Genomic DNA, 16,256 nt, shown 5'->3' on the forward strand with positions numbered 1-16,256 from the left:
TGATGAAACATCTTATGTATGTTACACGCATATACGCGCTTGTATATTTTTCTAGATTTTTTTGAGGGAAGCATGCTTTACTTTATTGATCAATAGAGCGGATTACAGGAATAATAGAAGTATCATGAGGGTGTAACAGCCACACATGGCGACCCTCCCCTAAATGTAAAACATGTCTAGCTAAGCCATGAGCCTCCTTGTTGGAAAGACGTCTCTCATGGGTGAAGGAGCAGGACTGAAAATCCCTGCTCGAGTCGTTGATCTCCTGCACAATTGGGGCAATTGTGCTCATAGTTCCAGTTTGTATGTCCTTGACCACCAAGAGGCAATCTGAAGCCACCCTAATATGAGTGAGTGTGAGGTCCCTGGCTAATGCAATAGCCTCGCGACATGCAAGAGCTTCCAAGATGTTCGGATCGGTCATACCATGGAAGACCACCGCCGCTGACCGGGCATATGCTCCTGACTGATCCCGACAGACAGCACTAACGGCCCCCACATGAGGATGTTTACAGATAGCTACATCGATGTTTACCTTATGGTGACCTGCCGGTAGTGGTATCCATTCTTGTACCCGCACTGGAATTGTCCTTGGCTTTGGTATTTCATGTGACGAGAAAGCAATACTCAAGTCTGCCAAGTAGCGTGTGATGAAAGAATGTGTCCCCATCGGGCTTTGGTGTTCCCTTTCATGGATTAGCTTTCTTCGCGCCGACTAGATGGCCCACAGTGTCACGGTTAGCTTTGTGAACTCCTCATGTGGCAACGATTCTTGCATGCTGAAGATCCATGCCTTTGTGTTAGGTTCTGCTATTGCAATCACATGCCCAACCAGCTCCAGGTCGCTTAGAGCCCATACACAATGAGCCATCGTACATGTTATCAATGAATGCATCCACGAGTCCTCCTCTCCACAGATAGCACATCGCGACGATGTGGACATATTACGATGACTGTGGACATCCGCCGTGGGTATAGAGCATTATGCAAGTCTCCATAGAAATACCTTTAGTTTTGACGGAACCGCAATCTTCCAGAGGCTGACCCAGCTTGTTTCTTCTCTCATACTATCAGCCGGACCTGGTCGGCCTTCAAGCCACGCCTCCCTTCTTAGCTTCGTATTGATGAGCATCCGATATGCCGAGCGGACGAAGAAAGAACCCTTCTGCTCGTGTGCCCATGCCCAGGAGTCACTGCATTGTCGAGTAGCTAGTGGGATATTGAGAATCACATCTGCGTCAATTGGGAGAAAGGTCGCTCGAACCACGTCCTGCTTCCACCTGGCATTGGAGCTATCGATTAGCTCGGCCACGAACTATGGCCTATGTTGACTCAAGCAAACAATGGGCCTTAGGGACGCCTCTTTTTGAACCCAATTATGCTGCCATATCAAAGTATATATCTTTGCCATCACCAATGCGTTTGATGAGTCCCTGTGAGAGGATCTCCTTGCCCTCTACAATTGCCCTCCAAATTTGAGATGGTTGGCTGCCCAGTGGAGCATCAAGAAAATCTGTAGCTGGGAAGTAGCATGCTTTCAAAAAATTTGCACTAAGTGTCTCTAGTGTTTGTAGGATCCTCCACGTCTGTCTTGCCAAAAGAGCAAGATTAAACAGTTCAATATCCCTAAAACCCACTCCACCTTCATATTTTGGCCTTGTCATCTTCTCCCAGGAGACCCAACTTGTCTTCCTTTCACCATGTTTGCTTCCCCACCAAAACTTGCGTATGATGGAATTAATATGAAGACAAAGGCCCCGAGGTAGCTTGAAGCATGCCATAGAGTAAACAAGAATTGATTGTGCTACAGACTTTATAAGTACTTCTTTCCCTCCGGAGGACAACACTTTTTCCATCCATCCCTTAACTTTGCTCCATACTCTGTCCTTCAAATATTTGAAGGCCACATTTTTGCTGCTACCAACATCCGTAGGCATGCCCAAGTACTTTTTTGAGTGGCTCTCATTGTGAACATTCAAAATATTTTTCATGCTCTCTATAACACTCTGCGAGCAACCCTTGCTGAAGAAAACTAAAGACTTATCCAAGTTAATTTCCTGTCCTGAAGCTTGGCATAGGTTTCCAACAAAGAAGATACCTGAATAGCCCCTCAACACTAGCCTTGACTAACAGCAGGTTGTCATCTGCAAAAAGAAGATGGCTTACCGGCGGCGCCGTGTCTGCCACTTTGATCCCATGCACTGGAGATGACTCTGTCTGGTTTTTTAAAAGGCACAAAAGGCCCTCTGCTGCTAACAAGAATAGGTAAGGTGATATTGGATCCCCCTGTCGAATTCCTCATGAAGGTGTGAACTGCTCAAGTTTCTTTCCAATAAACATAACCGAAAACTTGACTGAACATACCATCCTCATAACTGAGTTGACCCAGGCAGGAGCAAACCCTAGTTTAGTCATGATAGCTCGAAGGTAGTCCCATTCCAATCCGTCATAGGCCTTCATCATGTCAAGTTTGAGAGCACAAAATCCATTTTTCTTTGATATGTTCCTCTTCATAAAGTTTAAACACTCATAAGCTGAGATGATGTTATCTGTGATCAACCTTCCATCCACAAAGGCCGGTTGCTCCTCCAATATGATCACAGGAAGGATGGACTTCAGCCTGTTTGCCATAACTTTCGACGCAATTTTGTAGAGTACATTACATAAACTGATGGGGCAGAATTGCATCACTAGTGCGGGATTGGTTACCTTAGGAATGAGAACTAGGATAGTATCATTCAACTCCTCAACTTCGTCTTCACCCCTTAAGATTTTCAGAATGATTGTGGACACTTCATCCCCACAGAGCTCCCAATGTCTCTGAAAGAAGTGCGCCGGGAACCCATCCGGATCTGGTGCTTTAGTAGGAGCCATCTGAAACAACGCCGTTTTAATTTCCTCTCTGTTGTACTCAGCCATGAGCCGTTGGTTCATCTCATTTGTGACTTTGCGTGGCACCACATCGATCACTTGATGCATGTTCGTCGTCCCCTCGGATGTGAACAAATTTTTGTAGAAAGCAGTGACCATACTTTCCATCTCTGCTGCATCATCTGCTGTAGTTCCATCTTGTCTGAGTAGGCTTTTGATTTTGTTTTTGAGGCATCGTCAGCTGGCTCATAAGTGAAAGAACTTAGTGTTCTTATCGCCCGCCGCCAGCCATGTGATCCATGACCTTTGATGCCACATGACTTCCTCTCTATGATAGAGCTCTATTAGGCGATCTTTTACTTTCTCCTCCTGATGAGTTGGTGCAGTCCTAGATGGATCCGCACGCATGCTCTCAAGCTGCAGCTTGAGAGTTCTGGTCTCCTCCTTGACACTGCCAAAAGTGGTCCGGTCCCAACGTTTCAGGTTTTTTGATAGCGATTTTATTTTTGCACATAGTTCAACAACTGTGCTTGCCCCTGGGCCTTGCCAGTGTTGTTCAATGGTAGCCTGAAAACCATCATGAGATTCCCACATCATCTCATATCTGAAAGGTTTGGCTTGGTGCGGCTCATCTCTTCCAGGTGAGAGCTGTAGCAGAATCGGTAGATGATCCGATGTGGTGGCAGACTTGTGGGATAGCTCTGCCCCGGGTACGTGCTGGACCAAGATGCAGTGGCGAGTGCTATGTCGAGGCATACCCTCGTATATGTGCCTTCGGCGACTCTTTTCTCAAATGTCCAGCTGGGTCCCGAGAAGCCTAGGTCCATGAGACCGCATGTATCAACAGCGTCCCTAAAACCATTCACATGTGTCATACATCGATGGCCAACTCCATCATGTTCATTCAGACTAAGGACTTCATTGAAATCCTTGAAGCATAACCATGGTTGATCCTTATCTTCTGCGAGAGATCTTAACAAGTCCCAAGTCTTCCCTCTTTCGTTGACCTGTGATTCACCGTACATCATTGTGAGGCGCCATGGTGTAGTTCCAGGAAAAGTAACATGAGCATCAATGTGATAAGCAGAGTAACCAAAATTTTCAATCTTTATTTCATTATTTCAGAAAACACCGAGACCTCCACTTCTACCAGAGCTACTAATAGTGTATGCATTATCATAACCTAGGGTGCCTGCCAAGTTCTCCACTCTATCTCTAGGGAGTTGAGTTTCAACTATACATAGCACCATCGGAGCAAACTGCCTCGCGAAATCGTGAAGCTCTCGAACTGTCGCGGGTTTGCCCGTCCCATGACAGTTCTAACATGAGAGACTCATTGGACCTGGCGGCACTCCTCCGAGGAACCCGCCACGCTGTCCATGTTGCTTTGGTTTTTGTTGGGAGAATTCCTGTTCTTGTGCTTCTTTCTATCTCTCGGGGCGACATACGATGGAGGAGGAGGAGGAACTGAAGCCGTAGCCCCTTGCTGCATTTCCATGGTTGCATCCACGGCGTCACCCTTACTGCCCTCAGCTTCGTTTTGGCCTTCTCCATCCATGTTCAGTTTGCGACTAACTGATGTTTGGGGGTGGTTAGTCCCCGCCTTCTCACCCTTGCCCTTCAGTGGGCTTTCAGTCGTATCCTTGAGATCATCATCTACGTCTGTGTCAGCTCCATCCCCCAGTCCGGCCTCCTCTGATAACCGTTTCTTGGCTCCATTGTTTCTGCCGCGACCACCTCCACGGGCCCGTCCGCGTCCACGTGAGGAGTTCCCCCTGTTCCAGCCGGGATCACGGTTTTGGCTCTCTGGCAGGGATCTCCGAGTGTCTTTCATCCACTCACCATATTCAATCTCCTCAGGGCTATGAACCCCCATCGCCACACTCCTCCATGGAGTGGCCTAGGATGCCGCAGACTTCGCAAAAGAAACCAATCTTTTCATATTTGACTGACAGGAGGATCCGCCCTTCCCCTTTGATGTTCAGGGGAGCAAAACGCACCAAAGGATCAGCCAGTTTAATCTTTGCTCGAACCCTGGCATAGTTGCCTTCGAACACTCGGTTAGGGTTCATCTCCACACTCTTCACTTGGCATATGCAGCGAGCCAATTGATCTACGATCATCTCCTTCCTATAGAGCTCAGGGGTGTCGTGAATTTGGGCCCACACATGAACTCGATCCAGCTGAACCAAGTCTGGTTTCCCTTTGCCATCGTATTCTTCAATTGCAACCATTAGGCCCCTGGTGCATGACTCTGTTCCAATCCCCTAGATAGAAGAGTTGGATGATAAACAAATTGTCATCAGCCTCTCGAATTTCTGGCTCGTTGGCAAGTCTTCATGCAAAGATCATTGTGTTCTTGAAGGATTCAACGCTAAAATACTTCGTCGTGTTCACCCTTGCAACATCTAGCCACCGGGCCGCCTTCGACAGCTCCGCGATCTCCTCATCGCCAACAACCACGTCATCCATCTCTGTTTTCTTGAGTTTCATGTTCTTCATTGCCGCTTCCAGATCGACTGGGGTCTTCCCCTTCCTTCTACCAGCACTAGTGCTGTCCCCTCCATTGGATGGAGTTGCCCCTGCCATGGCTGCGACCGAAACCCTAGATCACCACACCGCGCCGAGGCCGGGTGGAAGGACAAGCCGACCCCTTAGTCAGCCCAAGAGCTGGCGTATGATGGGTGGGTTGCGCGGACAGGTTACCGGAGACCTCAACGGCAACGAACGACGCCGGAGTAGATAAACCCTAGTCGCCTCGGCGGCTAGGGTAGGATATGGGATTTCTAGATTTTATTTGGAACGTAGGAAAAAAACATTCATCAATGAAAAAGGTAACGGGCTTCCTGGAGCCGACCCACCAAAAGCAGTTTTTGCCCGAAGGCCCAACTATCCATCAACTCCGGCACCCCGCCCTCCTTCCTTCCTTCCCCTCCCACTACTACCGCACGGCTGCAGCCGCATCCCAACCCTAGCCGCCGGCACGCCCACGCCCACACGCCCACGACCGCCGCACCGAACACAACCTCCGTTTAGAATAGAACGCTGAAACTCGGCGACGGCGACGCGCATTCCAAAGACTCCGACCACCGTCGGCTGCAAAAGTATTTATTCTACGGAGGAAAAAGGCGTGTTTTTGGCACCCATACCGTCTTACTAGGGTTTTAGAGCGTCCATCCCCGGCGACGCAGCCCGAACCTTCCCCCCTCCCGCGGCGATGCGCCAGCACGCCCCCGCCTACACGCCGGAGGCGGCCTCCGCGTCGGCCACGGGCGGCGCGGGCGAGCGGCACAGCCTGCCGGCGCTGCAGGCCAAGATGAAGCGCGACCCGGAGGGGTACGAGACGGAGCTCCGCCAGCTGCAGCGCCACTTCGAGTCCTCGGTGTTCCTCTTCCGGCAGCAGGCGGCGCTGTCGTCGTCCTCCTCGGGCGGCGGCGGCGGCGGGGAGACGGCCAAGGAGCTCGGCGACCTCGCGCTCTTCCTCGCCCACGTCGCGCCCTTCTACCCCAACGACCTCGCCGACCTGCCCGACCACATCGGGGGCCTGCTCGACACCAACGCCCGCGCGCTGCCGTCCGGCCTCCGGGTGCACCTCGTGCAGGCGCTCATACTGCTGGTCAATCGGAAGGTGAATTCCTCTTCAATTCATTAGTTGCCTTCAGATTGAAATTTGTTTGGTATTGGTGGGCAAGAAGAGATACTGAGCTATATATTGGTACGAATTATTGTTCAAATTCATTGATGTGGAGTCTGTTTATCGTGGTTAATGTATACGGCAGTTGAGAAGAATTTTCTGCTAGTACATTGCAAAAATGTTCTGTTTCAGTTTTGCTTCTTATAACCACAGAAGATGTGTACCTGTTGGTACATTATAGGATAGCAGCAAATTAGGCCGATGGGCTTTGCATTGTTCAGGAATTCATTCATACTGATACTACGGTAATGCAATGGCTGAAGCCTAGGATAAATCATCTCAACGGAAAGTTTTGAACTTTGACCTGAACTGTAACCAGCACTGTTCCCAGAGTATATGGTCTTGGTTTTCTTCCTTCCAAATTTGATGTTCTATCAGCCCCATTAGGAAGTGTAACTGGACTGCGAGTCCGTGATTGTCTGGCTGTCATCTTTAAAATTTAAGGGCCTCTGGGGCGCAGTGGAGTTTCTAGACGCATTTTTTATTTGGTAATGGAGGAGGACTAGAGAGTGGATCATTACCGAATGAAGAGTTTTTTTTCTTTGCCTTGTTGAGTTCAGTTTCGCAACCTTATATCATTGCAATCTTTTGTTACTTAAATGTTTAGATTGTTGATCTGGAAGACACCATGGAGTTATTTATGGAGCTTCAAGTCATTGGAGATCGAGCAGTAAAAAAGCTTGCATTTTCGCATATTGTACACAGCATCAGAAGGATGAATCAGAAGCACAAGAATGAAGCCAAGAATCGTAAACTGCAAGGCATCCTTTTTAAATTAGTACAGGTTTGCAACATCTTACACTTGATTTAAGAAGTATTATCACGCTTAACATTGTAGCTGGTAAGCATACACTTGAGGCCATTTCTCACCTCATCTGATTATTTCCTGTTTGTCAGGGCGAGGAAGAGTCGAGAGCAAAGAGGGCTTTTACTATCCTATGTGATCTTCACCGTCGAAGGGTCTGGTTTGATGACCGCACGGCAAATGCTATATGCGATGCTTGTTTCCATCCCTCTTCGAGGTACATTTTTGTAAGGAAATGTAGGTGTTTGCTGTTGGTTGCTTCCTATCTAAAAGAGTGTATTCTACATGCAGGCTTATGACAGCTGCTATTTCATTACTCATTGGGTATGAAAATGTTGAGCAAGAGGATGATAGTGATGCCAGTAGTGAAGATGAAGCAAGTCAAAACCCAAATATTATACTTAGTAAAGAAGATGTCTACAAGGTGATTTGGATGTTTTGCATATTGGGTCTCTATTGATAGTATTTTAGACCTTATGGTTTCATTTGTGTCTTCTAATGCATTCTGTCTTTTCTTGATATTTTTTTTCTCAGGCAAATCACAAGGGTACCTCTGCTAGTAAGAAAAAGAAGAAAGCTAAATTGGAGCGTGTAGTTCGTAGTATGAAAAGGCAACAACGTAAATCCAATGAGGAGACTGGCTCCAATTACTATTCGCCCCTTACGTATTTAAAGGATCCCCAGGTAGAGTAACATCATAAATTTTCAAGCTGTGTCATTGCCACGATAAAATGAGATGCCACATCCACTTCTTGCTGTTGATGAGATGATCTTCTATCATGCTGAAACTCCTTTTGGGGCTCTTACAGGGTTTTGCAGAGAAACTCTTCTCTCGGCTACAGAAATGCAATGAACGATTTGAGGTTGGTCTTATTATTCCTATATCTAATATCCCTTCATGCTGCTGTGTTGTCCTTTTGGAGGTTGACATGGTTTCCTCGGTTACACAGTGACCATTATCTACTATGCAAATATGTTTACTCATATTTCATGATGAACCTATTATATCAAGTTGGTGTCATAGATGTCTGTAATTTCTTATGTTGATGGTCAATCTTTCAAATGTTCGCTGATGCAGATTCTAACATTACTTGTATTGTGACATGAGTAAGAACAACCCTCAAAGTAGGAGAATACAGACTTAGGGTGTGTTTGGTTGATGTCCTCATTGTTGCGCGCCTGGCCTGAGCTGTGCCTGAAGTCTGCCTGGTGATTGTTTGGTTGGCATCCTGAGAAAGGAAGTACTTGCCTGGCCTGGTTGTGCCGGTAGTGTGATTAGCCTGGCGAGTAGAATAAAAAATACATAAAAGGACTTAGTCAGCCCAGGCAGCGTGATTTGCCTGGCCCAGGCGCCCCATCCCATGCGCCTGGACATGCTTCCACACCTGCCTGGTACTAACTGGAGCAAGTAGCAGCAAAGATTTGCTATTTAAAAATTCTATAAGCACGCAAGGACAGAACAACAAGCAAGGAAACGAACCAAACGTTCACCAACCAGGCTTGCCTGGCCAGGCACAATTTTCCTTCATCTCAGGCATTGTCCAGGCACCATTTTTTCTCAGGCAAAGAGTCCAGGCCTTCAACCAAACACGCTCTTAAATCTCAATTATTGAATTGTGTACAGCAAGATCGGTTGCTCAGCTCACTAGGCGGTTAAAGGGTAGTCTACAAGGGTGTAATTATTAGAAGTGTTATCTGGAACCAAAAATAGGTTGCTTTAGGTGGCTGGTGTGAGCTAGTTTTCATCCAATGGTTAAGATTGTTAGATCCCGTTCTTATTTTTCGGCTTGTTCTGACTTCATATGCTCGCTATCATATCAACCTTTTCCACATTTAGCATGCGATTGCATGCTCTTCTGTAGCTTAGGCTTCTGCCACTTTTTGGTGAACATGAACCATTTCAGTTTAAAGGAAAACCATTGCATGTGCAGGTAAGGATGATGATGTTGAAGGTCATAGCAAGGACTATTGGCCTGCATCACTTGGTTTTGTTGAACTTCTATCCATATCTTCAAAGATATGTTCAAGTATGTTACTTAACTGAGAGTATGCCTAGCTTGCATCAGCCTTTGAAAAATTGCTAGTTCTATTCTATGCTGATGTGGCCATATTCCTTTACCCTTATGCAATGCAGCCTCACCAACGAGATGTGACTACTCTACTTGCTGCAGCAGTACAGGCTTGCCATGAGATGGTTGGACACTGTACTTTCCCCCTGTATTTTGTAACCAATGATGTCACTTCTCTGGATATTTTAAATACAACGAAATTAATTTGTTTCTTTTGCAGGTGCCTCCTGATGCTGTTGAACCGCTGTTCAAGCAGATAGTAAATCAATTTGTGCATGATCGTTCCCGTCCTGAGGTTTGCACGACTCGCTTATTCATCATTTGAAGTGTGTGTACTTCCTGATTAACTCGAGCATATGTCTAACTAATTGACTTCTTTTAGGCTATTGCTGTTGGCCTGAATGTTGTGAGAGAGATCTGCATGCGAATTCCTTTGGTACTTACCTTGCTCTTCTCTGACATCTCAGTTTCAGACTTCTGTGCATTTACTTAGTTTGTGGTGCTACGTTAAAGACTCATGGATGGTACACTGAAAAGATTGTGATAGTTGTGTGACTAAAAGTTTTAAGCATAACTAAATGAAGACGCGTAGACTCTGGCTATACATGACCAGGCTTCGTTTATTTAATTTTAGTAGTGGTCTACCATATTGTCGATCTTGAGCTTGGAAAGTTTCACTGGTGCTGTTCTTTTATGCTTGTAAACTAAACGTGCAGTCTTGCATACCTTGTGTCCTCTATGGATTCTAGAATGCCCAGGAAGATACTGTCGGTTCCTTTACTCACTTAACTTCCTTTGATTCTTCCTCTAAATCTGCAGATGATGAATGAGGATCTACTCCAAGACCTTGTTTTATATAAGAAGTCCCACGAGAAAGCTGTTTCTATTGCCGCTCGCTCACTTATCACATTATTCAGGGAGGTCAGATATTTTCTTGCAGATTCTGTGTCTGTTTTGGCATTTGCAGTTTTGTTTCACTTAGCTAAACCTACTTTTGTTCTGAATTCAGATCTGTCCTTCATTGTTAGTCAAGAAAGATCGTGGCCGTCCTATTGATCCAACTGCTCGGCCAAAAGCATTTGGAGAAACCACTATTGCTAGTGATGTGCCTGGAGCTGAGTTGCTAGATGAAGAGATGTCACCAGAGGGGGGTTCAGACGATGAGTCTGATGCTTTTGATTCCGATGACGAGGAAGTGTTGCCATCTGCGAGTGGTACCCGGCAAAGTTTGGAGAGTTTATCAAACAAGCTTGATGCTAGTGAAGATCATGAAGATGAAGTATCTGGGGAACAAGATGATGCAGAGGAACTAGAGGAGGATGATAGTGATGACGATATGGATGAACTAGATGACGACTCTGACGTGGATGGTGATACTGATGCGTCTGATGAGGATGAAGATGAGGAGCTCAATGACGATTCAGAGAATGAAGACTCGGACCAGGAGGTTGAAGACAGTGATGAGGAGGATAAATCAAAGGGCAGCGGTTCCAAGGTGCAGAAGAGAAAGTTAAGTGATTATATTGGACAACTTGATGCTGCAGATGCAAGCCTTCGAGCTCTGAAGAAGTTAGCAGGAGCTAAGAAGGCTGAAGCTTCAACAGATGAAGCTGGCAGAATTTTCGGCGATGAAGATTTTAAGCGCATAAAAGAGCTCAAGGTGTGTGAATTTCGCATAGCTTCTCTACTTCTGTTATACATTCATTCATTGTGTTTCAAGCTTAGAGTACCTACTCTTGTTCAAAACTAAAATTGCTGTTAAGCAAACATTTTACTGAAAGTGCATGAGTTTCAGGCAAAGAAAGCAGCAAAGTTGGCTTTGGTTCAACATGGGCTCAGCAAGGGTGACACAAGATCAGTGACCTTCAAACTTCCTTCTACTGATGAGCTTAGCTTGAAGCGCGTTGATCCATCGGAGCTCGCGGTATCCTCTCGCTCCCCGCACACAAAATCACATACATTTTATCTATATAAACTATTCTTCCCCACCGACCGCACACGCAAAAGCACATACGCTTGACCTATATAAACTATTTATGCAGGCTCACGTCAAGAGAAAGATGACCAAGGAAGAGAGATTAGAGATGGTGAAAGCTGGAAGGGAGGATAGAGGAAAATACCAAGCAAGAGCAGCTATTAAACAGAAAAAGGTAAACCCAAGAACCTTATTTCCTTATGTTAGCCTGGGCTACATGTTTGTGGCTGGTGAAAGTGTGATCTCAGTGGCATTCCATATACGACATCGGTGCTGTAATGTTTTCTTCTGGGGATTTTTGTTTGACCTTCTATTCCTTGTCTGATCACTTTCTTTTTGGTGTCTGTTAGACGGGTGGTTCGAGCAATAAGCAGAAACAGCACCAGAAGAGGATGCCTCTGGCGGCAAAGAGAGCAAAGGCAGCGCGTTCTCGCCAGGAGAAGAAGACCAAAGCGAAGCACTCAGGAAAGCAGTTCAGGGGACGGAAGGCCTGGAAATAATGAAGGCTCGTGTTTGCTTCTTTGCAATTGGTGCCCAGAAATTTTGACTGTCGTAAGGATATTGTGTATGATATGTTTACATACGATATGCAGTTTACAGCAAGGCCGTATTTTAGTTATTCGTTTTCCTTTTGGGAAGGAATGGAGCCAATAGCTTCTTCTCGTTGGAGGATCTTGCCAACGAATTCTTGAACGTCTTTGCTGGATGAGTCATATGAATCCCGCTAATAGAACTGGCCTAAAATGTTACTAACATCTGTTTAAGATGTTTTTCTAGTTCAATTTGATCTGCAAAAACGTCTTATACTTATGAACAGAGGGAGTACATTGCATAATACCGGTATATTTGAACCGAACATGCCATGCACGAGGGGATATCCAGAAATGACATGATTCGAGTGCGTTTCTCATTAGGCCTGGTAGCATTTAATTAAAATGTTGTCTCCCGACTGTGCAGCATTTTGGTGGAGGGAGCTGCAGGTGTACGTAGTGTGATGTAGGGTGCAAACAGCCGCCAGCGCAAAACAAAGGGGCGTTTCCCAAAACAAATCAAAGGATGTGGCTCGCCGGCAATACATATGAATCATCAACTGTAAATATACTCCCCCCGTTTCCAAATATAAGTCTTTTTAGAGATTCCAACAAATGAATACATACGGAGCAAAATGAGTGGATCTACATTCTAAAATATGTCTACATACATCCGTATGTTATAGTCCATTTGAAATATCTAAAAAGACTTACATTTAGGAACGGATGGAGTAGATGATTTTTGTTGTTGCGTGGAAGGAATAAATGTGATGAACGAGATGATGTATGGGAAGAAAGAGACTAAATGTTTAGTACTCCCTCTGTCTGAAAATACTTGTCATCATTTTTGTTCATTTTGATGACAAGTATTTTCGGACGGAGAGAGTAGTAGGAAACTTTTGATTCACCCGGCTGAAAAGAGACGCTGAATTCCGGGCGTGAAGTTATTGCTCCGGAACACATTTGCAACCAGATGAACAGTAACACCGAAAAACATTGAAAAAATTTCAAAAAATATATATGATTTTTTGGCAAACTTTGACAAATTATCTAAGTGCTTGCAGAGTTTCCTCGAGGAATCACACTCGTGGAAGACGTGCCAAAAAAACAAAAACAAAATCGATGCTCCGAAAATGCTACTTCTGAAAGCATTTTGGAGCACTGCTATTTTTTGGCCGCGACTTCCACGGACGTGATTTCATTATGAAACCTTGCAAGCACATAGAACATTTCTCAAAATTTACCACAAAAAAATCAGACATTTTACAATTTTTTTTTCATTTTTTGTGTGTGTTACTGTTCATCGCGAGCTGATGAGCTCGCAAGCAGAAGGGGACTTCCGTTGAGTTCGCGACTTTTCTCCTCCCATCTTTCCCACATCAACCAGAATCGATTCGTGAAGACCTCCACTAATGATCATGAAACTTCAGATCAAGTTGCTACAGAACCTCGTAGGTCAATCAGAGCACAATCCATACCAGAGTGGTACGGTAATCCTGTTCTAGAAGTCATGTTACTTGACCATGACGAACCTATGAAATATGAAGAAGCTATGATGAGCCCAGATTCCGATAGATGGCTTGAGGCCATGAAATCTGAGCTAGGATCCATGTATAACAACAAAGTGTGGACTTTGGTGGATCTGCCCGATGATTGGCGACCCATAGAGAATAAATGGATCTTCAAGAAGAAGACTGATGCTGATGGTAATGTTATTGTCTATAAAGCTCGACTTGTTGCAAAAGGTTTTCGACAAGTTCAAGGAGTTGACTACGATGAGACTTTCTCACCCGTAGCGATGCTTAAGTCTGTCTGAATCATGTTAGCAATTGCCGCATTTTATGATTATGAAATCTGGCAAATGGATGTCAAAACTGCATTCCTTAATGGATTTCTTAAAGAAGAGTTGTATATGATGCAACCAGAAGGTTTTGTCGATCCTAAAGGTGCTAACAAGGTGTGCAAGCTCGAGCGATCCATTGATGGACTGGTGCAAGCATCTCGGAGTTGGAATGTATGGTTTGATGAGGTGATCAAAGCATATGGTTTTATACAGACTTTTGGAGAAGCCTGTATTTACAAGAAAGTGAGTGGGAGCTCTATAGCATTTCTAATATTATATGTGGATGACATATTGTTGATTGAAAATGATATAGAATTTCTGGATAGCATAAAAGGATACTTGAACAAGAGTTTTCAATGAAAGACCTCGGTGGAGCTGCTTATATATTGGGCATCAAGATCTATAGAGATAGATCAAGACACTTGATAGGACTTTCACAAAGCACATACCTTGACAAGATTTTGAAAGAGTTCAAAATGGATCAGTTTGAGAAGGAGTTCTTGCCTGTATTACAAGGTGTAAAGTTGAGTAAGACTCAAAACCCGACCACAACAGAAAATAGAAAGAGAATGAAAGTCGTTACTATGCCTCAGCCATAGGTTCTATAAAGTATGCTATGTTGTATACCAGACCTATTGTGTACCTTATCATGAGTTTGCAAGAGGGTACGATAGTGATCCAGGAGTGGATCACTGACAACGGTCAAAGTTATCCTTAGTTACTTAAGAGGACTAAGGAAATATTTCTCGGTTATGGAGGTGATAAAGAGTTCGTCGTAAAGAGTTACGTCGATGCAAGCTTTGATACTGATCCAAGTGACTCCGAGTCTTAATCTGGATACATGTTGAAAGTGGGAGCAATTAACTAGAGTAGCTCATGTAGAGCGTTGTAGACATAGAAATTTGCAAAATACATACGGATCTGAATGTGATAGACCCGTCGACTAAACTTCTCTCACAAGCAAAACATGATCACACCTTAGTACTCTTTGGGAGCTAATCACATAGCGATGTGAACTAGACTATTGACTCTAGTAAACCCTTTGGGTGTTGGTCACATGGTGATGTGAACTATGGGGGTTAATCACATACAGATGTGAACTATTGGTGTTAAATCACATGGCGACGTGAACTAGATTATTGACTCTAGTGCAAGTGGGAGACTGAAGGAAATATGCCCTAGAGGCAATAATAAAGTTGTAATTTTATATTTCCTTATATCATGATAAATGTTTATTATTCATGCTAGAATTGTATTAACCAGAAACTTGATACATGTGTGAATACATACACAAAACACCGTGTCCCTAGTATGCCTCTACTTGACTAGCTCGTTGATCAAAGATGGTTAAGTTTACTAGCCATGGACCTATGTTGTCATTTGATGAATGGGGTCACATCATTAGGAGAATGATGTGGTGGACAAGACCCATCCGTTAGCTTAGCATAATAACTGTTCAGTTTTATTGCTACTGCTTTCTTCATGTCAAATACATATTCCTCTGACTATGAGATTATGCAACTCCCGGACACCGGAGGAATGCCTTATGTGCTATCAAACGTCACAACGTAACTGGGTGATTATAAAGATGCTATACAGGTATCTCTGAAGGTGTTTTTTGGGTTGGCATAGATCGAGATTAGGATTTGTCACTCCGAGTATCGGAGAGGTATCTCTAGGCCCTCTCGGTAATGCACATCATATGAAGCCTTGCAAGCAATGTGACTAATGAGTTAGTTATGGGATGATGCATTACGAAACGAGTAAAGAGACTTGTCGGTAACGAGATTGAACTAGGTATGGAGATACCGACAATCGAATCTCGGGCAAGTAACATACCGATGCCAAAGGGAATAACATATGTTGACATAGCGGTTCGACAGATAAAGATCTTCATAGAATATGTGGGAACCAATATGAGCATCCAAGTTCCGCTATTGGTTATTGACCGGAGAGGTGTCTCGGTCATGTCTACATAGTTCTTGAACCCGTAGGGTCCGCACGCTTAATGTTCGATGACGATATGTATTATATGATTTATGTGTTTTGGTAACCGAAGGTTGTTTGGAGTCCCGGATGAGATCAAGAACATGATGAGGAGTCTTGGAATGGTCGATAGGTAAATATTGATATATTGGAAGGTAGTATTCGGACACCGGAAGGGTTCCGGAGTGTATCAGGTACATACCGGAGTACCGGAGGGGTTACCGGAACCCCCCGGGGAAAGATATGGGACATAGGAGGGAGGCTAACCAACCCACAAGAGGCTGGTGCACCTCCCACAAGGGAGGAGGCAGAATTGGACTAGGGAAGGGGGCGCCACCCCCTTTCCTTCTCCCTCTCCTACTCCTTCCCCCTTTCCCCCTCCAATAAAAGGAAGGGGGGGGGGAATAGGACTAGGAGTCCAAGTGGGATTCCTTCCGACTTGGCACGCCCTAGGCCGGCCTCCTTCCCTCTCCCTCCTTTATA

At 44.9% G+C, this 16,256-nt stretch overlaps 1 protein-coding gene across 1 annotated transcript; it reads left to right on the top strand.

Moving 5' to 3' along the window:
• The first annotated feature begins 5,790 nt into the window (after positions 1-5,790).
• On the top strand, positions 5,791-12,180 carry LOC119310831 (protein SDA1 homolog). Its single transcript, XM_037586453.1, has 15 exons — positions 5,791-6,499; positions 7,173-7,349; positions 7,463-7,587; positions 7,662-7,794; positions 7,905-8,054; positions 8,180-8,233; positions 9,302-9,397; positions 9,505-9,564; positions 9,660-9,734; positions 9,822-9,875; positions 10,259-10,360; positions 10,449-11,099; positions 11,235-11,363; positions 11,482-11,589; positions 11,765-12,180. The coding sequence occupies exons 1-15, from the start codon at positions 6,089-6,091 to the stop codon at positions 11,912-11,914; spliced, it is 2,475 nt and encodes an 824-aa protein (XP_037442350.1). The 5' UTR covers positions 5,791-6,088; the 3' UTR covers positions 11,915-12,180.
• Positions 12,181-16,256: the final 4,076 nt, after the last annotated feature.

The sequence above is a fragment of the Triticum dicoccoides genome, chromosome 5B, assembly GCF_002162155.2.
Source record: "Triticum dicoccoides isolate Atlit2015 ecotype Zavitan chromosome 5B, WEW_v2.0, whole genome shotgun sequence".
Lineage (NCBI taxonomy): Eukaryota > Viridiplantae > Streptophyta > Magnoliopsida > Poales > Poaceae > Triticum > Triticum dicoccoides.